The 16,294-nt window shown below is 46.5% G+C and overlaps 1 protein-coding gene across 1 annotated transcript in view; it reads left to right on the top strand.

Moving 5' to 3' along the window:
* LOC134354094 (ras-related protein R-Ras2-like) overlaps positions 1–9,664 on the top strand; it is a 63,051-nt gene extending 53,387 nt beyond the window's left edge. The window contains exons 3-6 of the mRNA XM_063062846.1: positions 1,173–1,275; positions 3,190–3,298; positions 3,391–3,509; positions 5,542–9,664. Coding sequence (XP_062918916.1) covers positions 1,173–1,275; positions 3,190–3,298; positions 3,391–3,509; positions 5,542–5,629 — 419 coding nt within the window. The 3' untranslated portion in view covers positions 5,630–9,664. The remainder of the gene's footprint in view (positions 1–1,172; positions 1,276–3,189; positions 3,299–3,390; positions 3,510–5,541) is intronic.
* Positions 9,665–16,294: the final 6,630 nt, after the last annotated feature.

The following is a 16,294-nucleotide window of genomic DNA, read 5'->3' as shown; positions in this document are numbered from 1 at the left end:
AAACAGTATACAACTTCAACATAGCATCCCAATTTCTGTACTCAATACATTAATTTATGAAAGCCAATTGCCAAAAGCTTTCTTGACAACCCCAACAACCTGTAGCGCCGCTTTCAAGGAATTATGAACCTATGTTCCCAGATCCCTCTGTTCTACTGCTTTTGCTCTTAATATATCTGTAGAAGCCATTAGAATTCTCCTTCACCTTGTCTGCTGGAGAAACCTCATGTCTTTTTTAAGCCCTCCTGACTTCCTTGAGTTTTCTCTTGCATTTCTTACACTCATTAAGAACCTCATTTCTTCCTGACTGCTTATACCTGTTATGCACTATGATCACTGGATGCAAATTGTTCCCCTACGCAAACTTCTGTCACCTGCCCTGTCTCATTCCCTACAGGAGATCTAGTATCACATTCTGTCTAGTTGGGACCTCTATGTTTTGATTCAGGGAACTTTCCTGATCACATTTGACAAACTCTTTCCCATCCAGCCTTTTACGGTATGGGAGTCCCAGTCAATATGTGGAAAGTTAAAATCACCTACTATCATACCACATGTTTCTTGCACCAATCTGTGATCTCTATTAATTTGCTTCTTGGACTGTTGGGTGCTCTAAAATATAATCCCATTAATGTGGTTATACCTTACTTATTCCTCACTTCTGCTAATGAAGCCTCACTAGATGAGCTCTCTAGTATATCCTGACTGGGTCACTGCTAATCCTGACTGGTAATGCCAATCCTTTTCCTTTAATCCCTCCCACTCTATCACGTCCTAAATAACGGAACCCTGGAATCCTGCCCCTGCTACAACCAGGTCTCACTAATGGCTACAATGTCATAATTCCACATGCTGATCCATGCTCTAAGTTCATTGGTTTTCCCTACAATGCTCCTTGCATTGAAATATATGCAGTTTCTCAGAAAATTATCACAGGATTGGGAATAAAAAAAAACAATAACATGGATTGAGCAGCAAACCATCCACTGCACCGCCCTGTGTCTGCCCTCTGAAGGGGCCTGGTGATCTACTGATTCGTATTTAGTTGCCCCAGAAGGTGCCTTGTCAGCATCTTCTTGGGACAGACGTTATGTGTTGACCTTGTCGACAATGCCTATCTCCAACACTGACCCAGGCTTTCTCCCCATTCTCTTCGAAACCTTTCTTCTCAGTTCTGGACACTGCTGGCCAAGAGGAATTTGGTGCGATGAGGGAACAGTACATGAGGTCAGGCGAGGGTTTCCTTCTCGTCTTTGCCATCAACGATCGGGGAAGGTAAGATCTTCTGCCTTTCTTATTCCAGTGGTGTTTCTGTGCAGAAAAGTCTGTTTTCCCCCCTGGTGACTTGGTGGTTGTGTGCCCTGTTCCACAGAGGAGGGGGAAGCCCAGTCAATAGATCCATTTGGTGTCCACTTTGCTGCCCTTTGACCTGTGGCCTTTTGGGTACTGCTGCTGTCAGGCCACAAGACCATAAAATATGGGAGCAGAATAAAACCATTTAATCCATCGAGTCTGCTCTGCCATTCCTTTATAAGACCATAAAACACAGGAGCTGATTTAGGCCATTCAGCCCATCGTGTCTGCTTGACAACTCCTTTGTAAGTCCATAAGACATAGGAGCAATTAGGCCATTCAGCCCATCGAGTTTTCTCCACCTTTCAATCATGCCTGATTTATTATCCCTCTCAAACCCTCTGTAACCTTTGACACCCTTACCGATCAGAAACCTATCATCCTCCACTTTAAATATGCCCAGCGACTTGGCCTTCACAGCCACCCATGGCAATGAATTCCACAGATTCACCACTCTCTGGCAAAAGGAACTCCTCCTCATCTCTGCTCTAAAGAGATGTTCTTCTATACAATACCTCAATCAATATTAAACAGATTACTGACCATCTCCAGATTAAGAGTACCCAATTAATGAAAATGAGAATAAGCGAAGTATAATATTAAAATAAAAATCCTACACGGGCACATGAATCCATTCCTGTGAATGGCTTGACTGATTTTTATGGATATGGGATAGACAAGGGGCCAGTGTGACCAAGATGGGCTGAATATCCTCCCTCCTGCAATGTGCCTCTCTGGATTCAACCCAAGCTTCCCGTTGGGATTCCCAGGTCTAATTGACCTCGTTCCAGAAGGATTTAGTGTGACCTCAGACAGATGTCTGTCCCATCCCCACTTTCTTACAGTCAGGTCCCTTTGTTTCCAAGGCAACGCAAAGAGAAAGCTGGAATCCCACTGGATGCTAGTCAGATTGAATCCTTGAAGGTCGGTCTTGCATTCCCGGGAACACCAGGGGAATCTCCAAATGCCACCTAGTCATCAACAGTTTTGTGTTGGACTTCAGAATTTGGGGAGAGAGAACAGGATTGGATTCACTTTCCCCATTGGCTTACCAGTTCAGCCATCATCAGAGCTTCCTCCACAAGAGCTTTGACTAATATGTGGGGTTTCAAATTCCCTCCTTGGGTGCATTAGCACTATGAGACAAGAGAGGAGCATTTGGACTAGAGGAGAGAAAGCTAGCGAGAAATACCTCCCCACTAATTTCCAGTGTCTCTCTGAGACTCCACTCCCCATTAACATATCTTGGACAGCCTCCCTGTTGTCTGTAGAATCCCCTGTCCACATGGGCTATGGAAATCCTTGGACCTCCTCCAAAGTTGAAAGTAAAATTGTCCCTGCATACACCCCTGAGATTTTTTCCTGTGGGCATACTTAGCAAAGAGTAGTAACTAAACAGGATCAGTGAAAGAGCAAGACCATAGAAGACACCAAACTGCTGAAATGCAACTATAGATAAATAACGAGACCATGAAATAACAAGACAGAGTCCTCAAAGTGAGACCATCGGTTGTGGGAGTATCTCAATAGATGAGTGTAATTATCCTCTTTTGTTCAAGAGCCTGATGGTTGAGGGATAGAAACAAGGCAGATACATTAGAGACATTTAAGAGACTCCTAGACAGACATGTGAATGATAGAAAAATGGAGGGCTATGTGGGAGCGAAGGTTCAGATTGAGTTTAGAGTGGGTTAAAAGTTTGGCACAGCATGGTGTGCGGACAAGGCTTGTACTGAGTTGTTACGTTCTTCGTTCCCGCACAACCTCTGGGCCTCACTGTGCTTCCGTCAGGTTGCAAATCCCAAATCAAAACCTTGCCCCCCGTTTCTTCTGCAGCTTTGACGAGATCAGCAAGTTCCACCGGCAGATTTTGCGCGTGAAAGACAGGGACGAGTTTCCCATGATCCTCATTGGCAACAAGGCTGACCTCGAACACCAGCGACAGGTTGGTCTTGCCCGGGCGAGCAGATCTGATGGGGGTGGGGGGGAGGAGGTGGGGACACGTATCAAGTCGATAAGTAACTGCTGGTTTTGCAGGTGACAAAAGAAGAATCTGACAGTCTGGCCCGGCAACTCAAAGTAACCTATCTGGAGGCCTCTGCCAAAATACGGTTGAACGTAGATAACGCATTCCACAATCTCGTGCGAGCGATACGGTAAGCTCTTTAACCACTCCACGGTGAGTCTCAGTACGTTACTGGGTGCCGGGGGAGGGTGGGTTAGTTGCAGAAGGAGAAATGATCCAATTAGGCCCATAAGGGTCACACATTACAGAAGTGGGCCTGTTGGCCTATAACCGGCCCATGATGATCAAGGTTTCCATCTGAGGTAGTCCCATTTGCCTGCTTTTTGCCCACATTCCATCCTTTTCTATCCACGTACCTGTCCAATTACCATTTGTATGTGTTAATGCAGTCCCCAACCACAGGGCCGCAAAGCGTGTGCTACCGGGCCGCGAGGAAACGATGTGAGTCAGCTGCACATTTCCTCATTCCCTCTCACGCACTGTTGAACTTGAACATAGGGTTGCCAACTGTCCCGTATTTGCCGGGACATCCCGTACATTGGGCTAAATTGGTCTGTTCCATACGGGACCGCCCTTGTCCCGTATTTCCCCCGCTAAGGTAGAGCGTTCCTATGAAACCTTTCGTGCCGAAATGACGTAAAACGAGGAAGCAATTACCATTAATTTATATGGGAAAAATTTTTGGGTGTTCCCAGATCCAAAAAATAACCTACCAAATCATACCAAATAACACATAAAACTGAAAATAACACTAACATATAGTAAAAGCAGATATGACAAGTACACAACCTATATAAAGTAGAAATAATGTATGTACAGTGTAGTCGGGAAGATTAAGTCAAAACCAATTTGTGGGAAAAAAAATCGGCACGTATGTGCAAGTGCACGTCACATATATGTGCACGTCACACAAGCGCACACAGGTGCCCGCACAAGGCTCATGGTCATGGTAGTCTTTCCTGAGGTAAAGTGTCCCGGGATTTGACTGCTACTTTTGTCCCTTATTTGGGAGTGAGGAAGTTGGCAACCCTAACTGTAAAAGACATGTTGAGGTGAGTATAACCCTACTTGAACACCCCCGCTCCCCCCCCCCCACCCAGTCGGCTGGTCGGCAAGAATATTGTCAATATTAAACCGGTCCGCAGTGCAAAAAAGGTTGGGGACCCCCGTGTTAATGTACCCTGCTCAACCACTTCCTCTGGAAGTTCTTGCCATATACTGACCACCACCTGGGAGAGAAGGTTGGCCCCTCCATCCAGATGCTTTTAGCTCTCTCCTCTCTCACATTGATCCAATCCCCTCCAGTTCTTGCTTCGTCAACTCTGGGGGGGATGGTGGGGGGTGGAATACTGTGTGTGCGTTGACCCTATCTACGCCCCTCATGATTTTACACCCCTCTATAACATTGCCTCCTCATTCTCCTCTGCAGCAATGAGCAGAGTTGCACCCTGTTCGGCCTCGCGCATAACTCGGTGCCTTGAGGCCTTGGAGGGGCCGCTGGGTCCTGATGCTCTCGGTGGTGAGGGGTCTGATAGATCCTGATGCTCTTGGGGGTGTCGTTGAAATTCTGAGATTTATGGATTGGACTGTAGTACATAGTGGCCTCTAAAGTTCTATGTTGATTTTCATGTTCTTCCCCCATTCTTTTCCTGATGCTGATTGGCAGGCTGAAAGTTTGGGTAATCTGTTGGTTTTTGTGTGAGGGAAGGGTTGGGGGGGTTTGGGAGTTTGTTTTTTTTATGTGGTGGAGGGGAAGGTAGAGTGGATATCTCTCAACTGCTCATGGTTTTCTGTATTTTATGGCTCTCTGGAGAAGACATGGTAGGGGTGCATGTCATAAAAAAACGTTGGGAACCCCCGACCCAGGGCTTTCAATATTTAGTAGATCCCCCCCACCCCCGCCATTCTTCTAAATTCCAGCAAGTACAGGCCCAGAGCCATCAAATGCACCTCATATGTTAACCCTTTCATTCCTGGGATCATTCTCGTGAACCTCCAAGGGGCCAACACATCCTTTCTCAGATGTGATGCCCAAATCTGGCCAAGATACTCTGAGCGTGATGTAATCAACGCTTTATATGCTTGCTTTTATATTTTACACCTCTCAAAATAAATGCTAACGTTGTATAGCTTTGATCTTTTTTTAAAATTTCTTCCCACAGGAAGTTCCAGGAGCTTGAAAGCCCCCCGAGCCCACAGCCCAAGCCCACGAAGGGGGAATCTAACGGTTGTCCATGCGTCCTCCTGTGAGCCCGACTTTGCCCCCTTGGCGCGAGTTGGCTTTGCTTCAAGCCGGAGCCTCGGGACATCCGCTCCTTTTGTCTTCCTCCACAGCATCTGCCGACGCCCCCACCCCACTTCCCCCCCCCACCCTCTGGAACCCAGTGACCATCGTGGAACAGCTAAAGATCACCCTCCCTCACCTTGCCCACCAGCTCAGCAATGGCACTCTGCGAGTGGCTCTGTTGAGTGGGTCCACGTTTGCTGCTTGGGAGACCGTGCCCGGTGACTGGTTCAATCCGTTTCCAAGCAGACATCTCTTTCTATGGGGTGATGGTGGTGGTGGTTTGGGGGGTGGGGGTGGTGGGTGGGGAATAAGGAATATCTCCAGTGACCTATTCCTTTCTGAGTGGCTGGAATACAGGGGAATTCCTCTGGGAATATGAAGCCAGGAATGCTGGAGAGGGTGGGGGATTTTTTTTTTTGTAACTGTTAGGGGAAGGTATTAGGGGTCGGAGGAGAGATGTACCAAGGTCAACTTTGTCCTACTGTAATTGACACTACGGGTCACTTGTTGCTTTAAACCTTATTGTCTTTCTCAAAGGGGCTTTGCATGTTAACCCTACAAGACCTTGATGTTCAGGAAGTGAGGAATAGGTCACGAGGCCCACAAAGCATTGGCATTGGCTGCTGTGGGTCTCTGCTTCCTTTGCACAACAGATCGAAGTGACAAGAAACCCCCCCCCGGCTGGTGGGGAATCGAGAATAGAGGACATGAGATTAGGGTGGGGGGGGGGGAGATTTAATACGAATTTGAGAGGCAACTTGTTTCGCCCACAAGGCGGTCAGTTTATGGAGCGAGCTGGCTGAGGCAGGTACATGAACAATTTTTAAATGGAACTTGGGCAGGTACGCGGCTGAGAGCAGGGTGTTCCCAGTCTGGGGTCCATGGACCTTTTGCTCAGTGGAATGGGTCCCAGTTGAGGGAGCCCCTGGTTTAGAGGGATGTAGGCCAAGTGCAGGCAAATGGGAATGGATGAGGTGGGAATCTTGGTCAGCGTGGGTCAGATGGGCTGAAGGGCCTGATGCCAAGCTCTGTGACTCTATGGCCACCCTAGTGCTGAGGACCCTGGCAAGACTAACTGTTTTCATTTCGGCACATGATCTTGTGTAGTCGAGGTGGGGTTACACTAACAGGTTTGGTATATGACTGGGGCAGTGTGGAGAGTTCTACTGTTCAACCACATGACCCAATGGATGGCACCTGTTCCCCAACACCTCTGCTTGACAGGACAGTAGGATGGTTACTATCAATTGCTCCCTCGTTGGATAAGGCCTGTGCCAAGAGAAGTAGTCCCTTTTTGGACCAACTTCACTTCTCCGGATATAGAGTGCCTGCTCCTGGTCACTGTCGCAAAGTTGCCTCGAAGATTATTGTAATGGGGAATGAATTGTTATCCAGGGTGATTGACACTTGAAGTTGCCTCTAAAGCTACAGAAGGCCTCTGGCTTGGTTACAGTAAGGGGTGAGGAGCAACATTCTCTCTAATTTATTTTTAAACAGCTGTGTGGACCAACCGTTGCTCTAAGCAGGAAATTTTTACACTGCCTGAACACTGCGTGGCACTTTAATAAAACATTACGTATAAGAAAATTACATGAAATTGCGCGGCAACGACGGCTATGTACATGGAAGCATTGTGGTTACTGTGCGGCCGTGTAGCTTAGAGGGAACAGTGGTGAAGAGCTGGACAAAGGCTAAGGTGACAGTGTTGATCCATGACCATAGCATTCCTCTGGTCCCGGAATTCTGTCATTCCTGGTGCTTGTCAAGTGGGATTCCCGCTCCCGCTACTGCCATCCGTAGCTGCGGTCAGAATTTCCTGTTGAGACTGTAAACAGGACAGGCCAATTGCTACCCAAGTGCCTGATGTCTTTCTACAACATTGGTCATTACAGGATTCTGCAGATGTTTCCAGCTCTCAGTTTCCCATCTCGCCCCCATCCTTCATGTGCCATTCCTTGGGATTTGCAAGCCCCCTTTTGTACCCATTTCTAATTGCAACTGCCTTCCTGGACGGAATTAACCTACTCCTGTTGTACACCAGCATTGGGCTTCACATTGGCTGCCCCTGGGTGTGTGTGCAGACTCCAGTGACCATTCGCATTATCATTTCCCTCCCTTAGCATCCGACAGAGACAAGAATGTTGACATGAGGGGCCAGGATTAGGAGGCTGGGGGAGGTGTGTGTGGAATTGTCCCAATGCAAACTTCTACATTCCCACATTTCCAGCCTTTAACAGCCCCTTAGCAGAGCATCTTGACATCTTATGAGCTTCCCTGTTGATTCATGTTCTTGCCAAGTTGTACATTTTGTTCCGAGTCTCCCTCCAGTGTTGTCCAATTGCTGACTTGCCTGTGACTAGTTGGGGATGTCTGGGTGTGGCTAATTCCATTCCTGATTGGTCAGTGAATAACAGGCCACTTGATTGGTGCTGCCATCACCGTGCTCGCTCCCCCGGTGAACAGTGGGCCTCCTCCACTGTGTCACTGGCCAATTCCCGTACTTCCCGCAAGCTTTCTGGGCTCACCGGAAAGCCAATTACCTGTCCTGCCCAGGTTACGCCAGACTTCTGCTCCAGAGAATCCCTCGTAATCTGAAGAGTTCGTAAGTCTGAAATGCAGCTGTTTCGCTCGGTTATTCTGATTTCTCCAAGATGAAATGATATATTTTTCAAATTTTACTGAGATACAGCGCGGAATAGGCCCTATCAGCCCTTCGAGCAATCCCCCAATTCAATCTTGGCCTAATCACAGGACAATTTACAATGACCAATTAACCTACCAACCAGTACGTCCCTGGACTGTTGGAGGAAACCCACATGGTCACGAGGAGAATATACAAACTCCTTGCAGGCAGCAGCAGGAATTGAACCTGGGTCGTCCGCACCGTAAAGTGCGGTGCGAACCGTATTGTCACAAACGTATCCCTTCCGGGAGAAGGCCCCTGAGGGAAATGGCAAAGCTGTCGCAGAGGTCTCCCAAACACTCCCTTGAATGCATGGGCTGTACATGTTGGGTGTTTGGAGCCTGTTTTCCATTTACACCATCTCAAACAGTAAGGGTGCAGGATATAAATCCATTCTGGCATCTCCACAGTCCTGAGGGTGCTCGATTACCATAATTTCATGATGCTTGATGATTGATAGCCAAAGATTTTGATCATTTCACTGTTCTGTTTGCTTTGGGATGTCCTGGGTGCTTGGGTGAAGTAGAAGATGGATCCCGCTATTTATGTGGTTGTAACAATGAGGGATTCTTTTCTCCCCCCCCCCCTTTTACTGGGCAACACAGACCAGAATGCAATGCTCACCGCAGACCATAGGCGCCATTGTACACTGGGATTGGCCAGTCCACTGCTCGACCATGCCAGTCTGTTCCTCGGCAATACTCCACCAGTCAATGCAGACCAGAGCTGGCGTGTCACCTCCCAGCCCTGGAAAGTGATGTTTGAGGGTATCTTTCCTGAAGGTGCTCCTTGGAGTCTTGCAGAGATTTGGTTGAAGGGTTGAAAGTTCAAGGTCAAGAAGAGGAAGCCCCAGTCCCAAAGGAATAAAGATATCAAACTCTGTCCGCTTCCCTTCTGTGTCCGGGACCTTCTGCCCGAAGTGAACACCATCTTGTGGTGGGATGTACCAGTCAAGTCTTCTATAGTATTTTGGCACTGGAGGGGTAAAGCATTGACTTGTGTTCACTGTCGAGCAGTTAAAAGTAGCTTTTGTGCCTAACCCAGGGCTGGCCACAAATTGCAAGAAGGTGCCAGCTTTGGGACTTACGTGACTTTCTGACCTCCTCAACTCCACCTCGCCATCTGTTTCCCAGTTCTCCCCAGCACCATTGACCACCCGAACTCTTTTAATCATTCACCTTTAACTATTGTTAGGTTAGGCTTATGATGTACAGTTAGGGGTACATTTTGTGTTTATATTGGAGCAGGGACTGTCTCCAGCACAGCTGGGTGTGCTATCTCACTGTAAATGTTCATTCAAAGTCATTAAAGTACGTTTGTAATAAAACCTTGTTTTCGTGGTTGTTATGGGGATGTTTGGTCGAGTTCGTCATCTTCCTAACACAACATTTGGCTGAAGATTCTCAGTCCAATGCTTCTGACTCATGGGTGATGCTGCCTCAGGTTGTGACCTTGACCCAGAGTTTAATGCCCTCCAGCTTGACTTCTGTGCATTTGGACTCGAAAGTAGGAGTGGGTCGCAATGGCAAGGTTCTAAATCTGAATAGGATACCTTCAGAAATTATTCCACGCTCTTCAGGAAGAGACGATCCTCTAGTTTTGTCGCACTGTTTAAAATTCATTTGCCGTAGTGGGATTTGAACTCTGTTCTGTGGAATATTAGTTTATCAGTCCAGTAAATGAAATGTAACATCACCAGCACACTGCAGTTAGTAAGGATGGGCAGCAACACTGTTATCACAATTATTCTCAACATTGGTCCTCAAGGTTATGTCCTTAGCCCCCCTCCCCCCAACTCTGCTCCCTGTACACACACGACTGTGTGACCTCGTGAATTTGGAGCCATAAAGTACAGCACAAAAACAGGCCCTTTGGCCCATCTAGTCTATGTTTAACCATTTAAGCTGCCTATTCCCAACAACCTGCGCCTTCTTCTGTACCCCTACCACATAAACCTATCCAGATTTCTCTTGAACGTTGAAATTGAGCTCACATGGACCACTTGTGGTGCCAGCTTATTCCACACATTCATGGAGTTTCCCTTCATGTTCCCTTTAAACTTTTCACCTTTAACCCTTAAGCCACGACCTCTGGTTGTAGTCCCACTCAACTTACACCATTTATCTACAAGTTTTTTCTTCCCCCGATAATACCACTGTAGTGGTCTGCATCTTAAATAACAACGTTGGGGTACAAGCAAGAGATGGGAAGTTTTTGTTTTTGTTGCCTGTTATCCCTACTGGTGTTTAGGACAGCTGTGAAAGTCCTGCATCTCTGTCTGTCAGTACCATTGTGCCCAGATGCAGAAAGATCCTGCATTGCTGTTCCTGTCACAATTTTGTCTGACCGGTCAGGGTTGTTAGCCCTGAGCTGGACCCCCGAACCTGTGTTGTGATCCTCTTGGAGGAGATAGAGGGCTTAGTGACATGGTTTTATGACAACCTTTTCCTCAATGTCAACAAAACAAATGGCATTTCCTTTGTTGTATCCAAAATTTATATCTCCAACCCATCCTCCATCTAAATGTTATACCTTCAAAATTCAAAGTACATATACAACTGTGGGATTTATTTTCTTGTGGGCATACTCAATAAATTCAACAATAGAATAATAACCATAATACCAATCAATGAAAGACTGCATCACTGATTCTTCAGAAGGTATTCCATGCTCTACAGTCTGAGGTCCACGGACCCCTCGGTTAATGGTAAGGGTCCATGGCATTAAAAAAGGATGTGAACTCTTGTTCTGAAGGAGGAATCTCACCAGCAGGTGGTGAATTGGTGGAGTTCACTGCCCCAGACAGCTGTTGAGGCCAAGTTATTGGGTATGTTTTAAGTGGAGGTTGATAGCCTCTTGATTTGTCAAGACGGCAGGAGAATGGGGTTGAGAGGGATAGTAAAGGAGCCGTGATAGAATGGTGGAGCAGACTTGGTGGGCTGAATGGCCTAATGCTGACCCTAGGTCTCGTGGTCGCAGTATCAGAAGAGGGAACATTGGGGATTAGTTGATGAGTTTCCAAGAACTTGGAATTTGAAAAATTGGGAATATTTTTGTGGTGGAAACGGATGAGGCCAATCGGCCCCCTCTAGTTTGAGTCTGCCCCAGATGAGAAATGTTGAACCTGCCTCTTTGCCTGACGCACTGGGCTGAAGGCCAGAGTTCTTCATCTTGTGTAGAAGAAACAAGTGCAATGCCTTCCGTGTTCAAAGTACAAGACATCAAAGCAAATATACCACCTTGAGATTCATTTCCTTGCAGGCATTAACAGTAGAACAAAGAAATACTACGGAATCAATGACAAACTACACCAAAGGCTAACCAACAACCAATGTGCAAAGGAAGGCCTATTGTGCAAATACAAAAAAAATAAACGGTACATAAATAATCACAAAATAATACTGACAACATGAGTCATAGAGTTCTTGAAAGTGAGGCTATAGGCTGTGGATTCAGTTCGGTGTTGAGGTGAGTGAAGTTGTCTACACTTGTTCAAGAGCCTGATAGTTTGAGGGGTAGCGACTGTTCCCGAACCTGGTGGCGTGGGACCTGAGGCTCCTGTACCTCCTTCCCAAATGCAGCAGTGAGAAGAGAGCAGTGGGGGTTCTCAAAGATCTACCACTTGCTATCGACTTTTCAGTTCTTGGCCACTGAGTGTACGTTCATGGTCTTCTGCTGCTGTAGCCTATCCGCTTCAAGGTTTGATGTGTTGTGCGTTCAGAGATGCTCTTCTTCGCACCACTGTTGTAACACATGGTTATTTGCGTTACTGTTCCCTTCCTGTTAGCTTGAACCGGTCTGTCCATTCTCAGCTGAATTCATTCACAAGGCGTTTTCACCCACAGAACTGCAGTTTACTAAATGTTTTTTTCTTTGCACCATTCTCTGTAAACTCTGGAAACTGTTGTATGTGAGAATCCCAGATTGGCCGTTTCTGAAATACTCAAACCACCCCATCTGGCACCAGCAATCATTGCGCAGTCACATTTCTTCCCCATTCTTATGTTTGGTCTAAACGACAACTGAACCTCTTGACCATGTCTACATGCTTTTATGCTTTGAGTTGCTGCTGCATGATTGGCTGATTAGGTATTTGCATTAATAAGGTTTACCTGATAAATAGGCCACTGAGTGTACATTAATAAAACAGCAGAGACAGGAAGTGAATCTCCAGAAGTGCCTAGGCCACTGCTACAGTATTGCGGTATCCCAGGCTGGTGATTGGTGCAGCGTTGGGCTAATTGCCACAGTACTGCGCCACCGTTCAGAAGAGGGTAGATGATCCCAACTTGTGATCAGAAAAACACCACACACTTTGCCAGATTCATTTTGTCCAGTCTGCAGTGAGATTGGAAGTGTGGAGGAGAGTTGAAGATGGCTGTGATACTGCTCCACACCAGTAGGTGGCAAAACCTCCTAACTATAGCACGTAAAGACAACTCCCAGAGCTGTCTCCAGGCTGCATGTGCTGGGGGTGGATACGCTTCACTGAAAGACAAGTAGACAGAAAGGTTACCCCACCCACAAGGAAAGAATTCCAAGTCTCCAGCACTTTATAGCCACATCCGTTACAGCCAACTGTCAGAGATGTGGATTTTGTTATAACATTGGAATCTAAACAGTGAATCTGCACACGCTGTTTCAAAGTAAATTTATTATCAAAGTACATATATGTCACTATATACAACCCTGAGATTCATTTTCTTGTGGGCATTCACAGTAAATACAGCGAAAAACAACAGAATCGGTGAAAGACCGCACCCAACAGGATGGACAAACAACCAATGTGCAAAAGACCACAAACTCTGCAGATACTAAAAAGTAAAAATAATGATAAATAAACAAGTAATAAATATTGAGAACATGAAATGAAGAGTCCTTAGGTTGTGGGAACATCTCAGTGTTGGGGAAACCAGAACTGCATTACAATACTCAAGTGTGGCCGAACCAGAGTTTAGGCCAAATCGTTCTGACAAGTTGCATCTCCATCCTGTATGGGAGCAGCCGACCATCGGACTGGAAGTCCCTACAAATGACCGTGAGAATGGCTGAGAGGATTGCAGGGATCTTCCCACCATCCATCGAGGACTTTTATCAGGAGTGCTGTGAATGAGGGGCCCTTAGCATTATTAAAAAATCTCACCCATCCATCCAGCCTCCTCTATGATAGGAAATCCTGATCCCTTGTCCATTCGTCTCCCCCCCATCCCCCCCATCCCCCCCCACCAATCTCCCTCCTGGCACTTATCCTTGTAAGTGGAACAAGTGCTACACATGCCCTTACATTTCCTCTCTTACCACCATTCAGGACCCCAGACAGTCCTTCCAGGTGAGGCAACACTTCACCTGTGAGTCGGCTGGGGTGATATACTGCATCCGGTGCTCCTGATATGGCCTTCTATATATTGGGGAGACCCGACGCAGACTGGGAGACCGCTTTGCTGAACACCTACGCTCTGTCTGCCAGAGAAAGCAGGATCTCCCAGTGGCCACACATTTTAATTCCACATCCCTTTCCCATTCTGATATGTCTATCCACGGCCTCCTCTACTGTAAAGATGAAGCCACACTCAGGTTGGAGGAACAACACCTTATATTCCGTCTGGGTAGCCTCCAACCTGATGGCATGAACATTGACTTCTCAAACTTCCGCTAATGCCCCACCTCCCCCTCGTACCCCATCCGTTATTTATTTATATACACACATTCTTTTTCTCTCTCTTCTTTTTCTCCCTCTGTCCCTCTCACTATACCCCTTGCCCATGCTCTGGGTTATCCCCCCTCCTTTTCTTTCTCCCTGAGCCTCCTGTCCCATGATCCTCTCATATCCCCTTTGCCAATCACCTGTCCAGCTCTTGGCTCCATCCCTCCCCCTCCTGTTTTCTCCTATCATTTTGGATCGCTCCCTCCCCTTCCCACTTTCAAATTTCTTACTAGCTCTTCTTTCAGTTGGTCCTGACGAAGGGTCTCGGCCCGAAACGTCGACTGTACCTCTTCCTAGAGATGCTGCCTGGCCTGCTGCGTTCACCAGTAACTTTGATGCATGTTGCTTGAATTTCCAGCATCTGCAGAATTCCCCGTGTTTGCGTGCATAAAATCAAGAACGGTCAAGATGGGAAACAATCTTTCCCCCCTGGCATTCGAGGTGTCACTGGTTAATCTGTTCTGTATCTTACAATATTTAATTTATGCACTTCAGTTTGTTTATTTATGTGTAATCCAACTGTAGATTTCATCCTTCCTTTCATAAATTATTGTGTGTTATGTGTGTTGTGTATTACTCCTCTACTCCCCGTATACCCATGACTGTATTGCCACCACAGCTCCAATCTGCTAATTAAATTTGCTGATGACACTACATTGATTGGCTTTAACTCAAACAATAACGAGGTGGCCTACAGGAAGAAGTGATCTCTCTGACACAGTGGTGTCAAGAAAACAACCTCTCCCTCAATGTCGCAAAAACGAAGGAGCTGATTGTGGATTACAGGAGGAATGGAGACTGGCTAATGATGCCCTATTGACATCAGTGGATCTGCGTTTGAGAAGGTAAACAGCTTTAAGTTCCTCGGCATCCACACGAGGTCCTTTCGTGGTCTGTACATACCAGCTGTGTGGTGAAAAAGGCACAACAGTGCCTCTTTCACCTCAGTTGGTTGAGGAAGTTTGGTATGGGCCCCCAAATTCTAAGAACTTTCTTCAGGGGCACAACTGAGAGCATCCTGACTGGCTGCATCACTGCTTGGTATGGGAACTGTACTTCCATCAATCACAGGACTCTGCAGAGAGTGGTGCGGACAGCCCAGTGCATCTGTAGATGTGAACTTCCCATGATCCAGGACATTTAACATAGAACATAGAACATAGAATAGTACAGCACAGTACAGGCCCTTCAGCCCACAATGTTGTGCCGACCCTCAAACCCTGCCTCCCATATAAGCCGCCACCTTAGATTCCTCCATATACCTGTCTAGTAGTCTCTTAAACTTCACTAGTGTATCTGCCTCCACCACTGACTCAGGCAGTGCATTCCACACACCAACCACTCTCTGAGTAAAAAACCTTCCTGTAATATCCCCCTTGAACTTCCCACCCCTTACCTTTACAAGGACAGGTGTGTAAAAAGGGCCCGTAGGATCGTTAGGGACCCAAGCCATCCCAACCATAATCTATTCCAGCTGCTACCATCCGGGAAACAGTACCGCAGCATAAAAGCCAGGACCAACAGGCTCCGGGACAGCTTCTTCCACCAGGCAATCAGACGGATAAACTCACGCTGACTTGAATGTACTCTATATTATATTGACTGTTCTATTTATTATAAATTATTATAAGTTACTATGATTGCACCTTGCACATTTAGATGGAGATGTAACGTAAAGATTTTTACTCTTCATGTTTGTGAAGTATGTAAGGAATAAATTAAGTCAATTTTTGAAACTTTACGCCCTGGTTTGGAGAAACACCTCATTTGGCAGAAGACATGTCCAGCATATAGTTAAATGACCATAAACTTCACTTGAGCAACACACACAAAAAATGCTGGTGAACACAGCAGGTCAGGCAGCATCTATAGGAAGAGGAAGACTTTCAAATCTCTTATTATTTCTTCTTTCAGTTAGTCCTGATGAAGGGTCCCGGCCCAGAAGGTCGACTGTACCTCTTCCTATAGATGCTGCCTGACCTGCTGCGTTCACCAGCATTTTTTGTGTGTGTTGCTTGAATTTCCAGCATCTGTAGATTTCCTCGTGTCTGCGTTTTTAAACTTGACTTGGCTTGGTTTAATGCAAGGGATTTGATCAAGTCCTGATTAAAGATATCAGCCCGAAACTTTGACCATTTATTCCCCTCCATAGATGCTGCCTGACCTGCTGAGTTCCTCCAGCATTTTGACATTGAAATTTGTATACTGTTGTCGCATATACTGAGGGAAAAACTTGTCTTG

Source organism: Mobula hypostoma, chromosome 11, assembly GCF_963921235.1.
Source record: "Mobula hypostoma chromosome 11, sMobHyp1.1, whole genome shotgun sequence".
NCBI classification, from domain to species: Eukaryota; Metazoa; Chordata; class Chondrichthyes; order Myliobatiformes; family Myliobatidae; genus Mobula; species Mobula hypostoma.
Note: the sequence above shows the minus strand (reverse complement) of the source record. Positions and strands in the feature narration are given on the sequence as shown.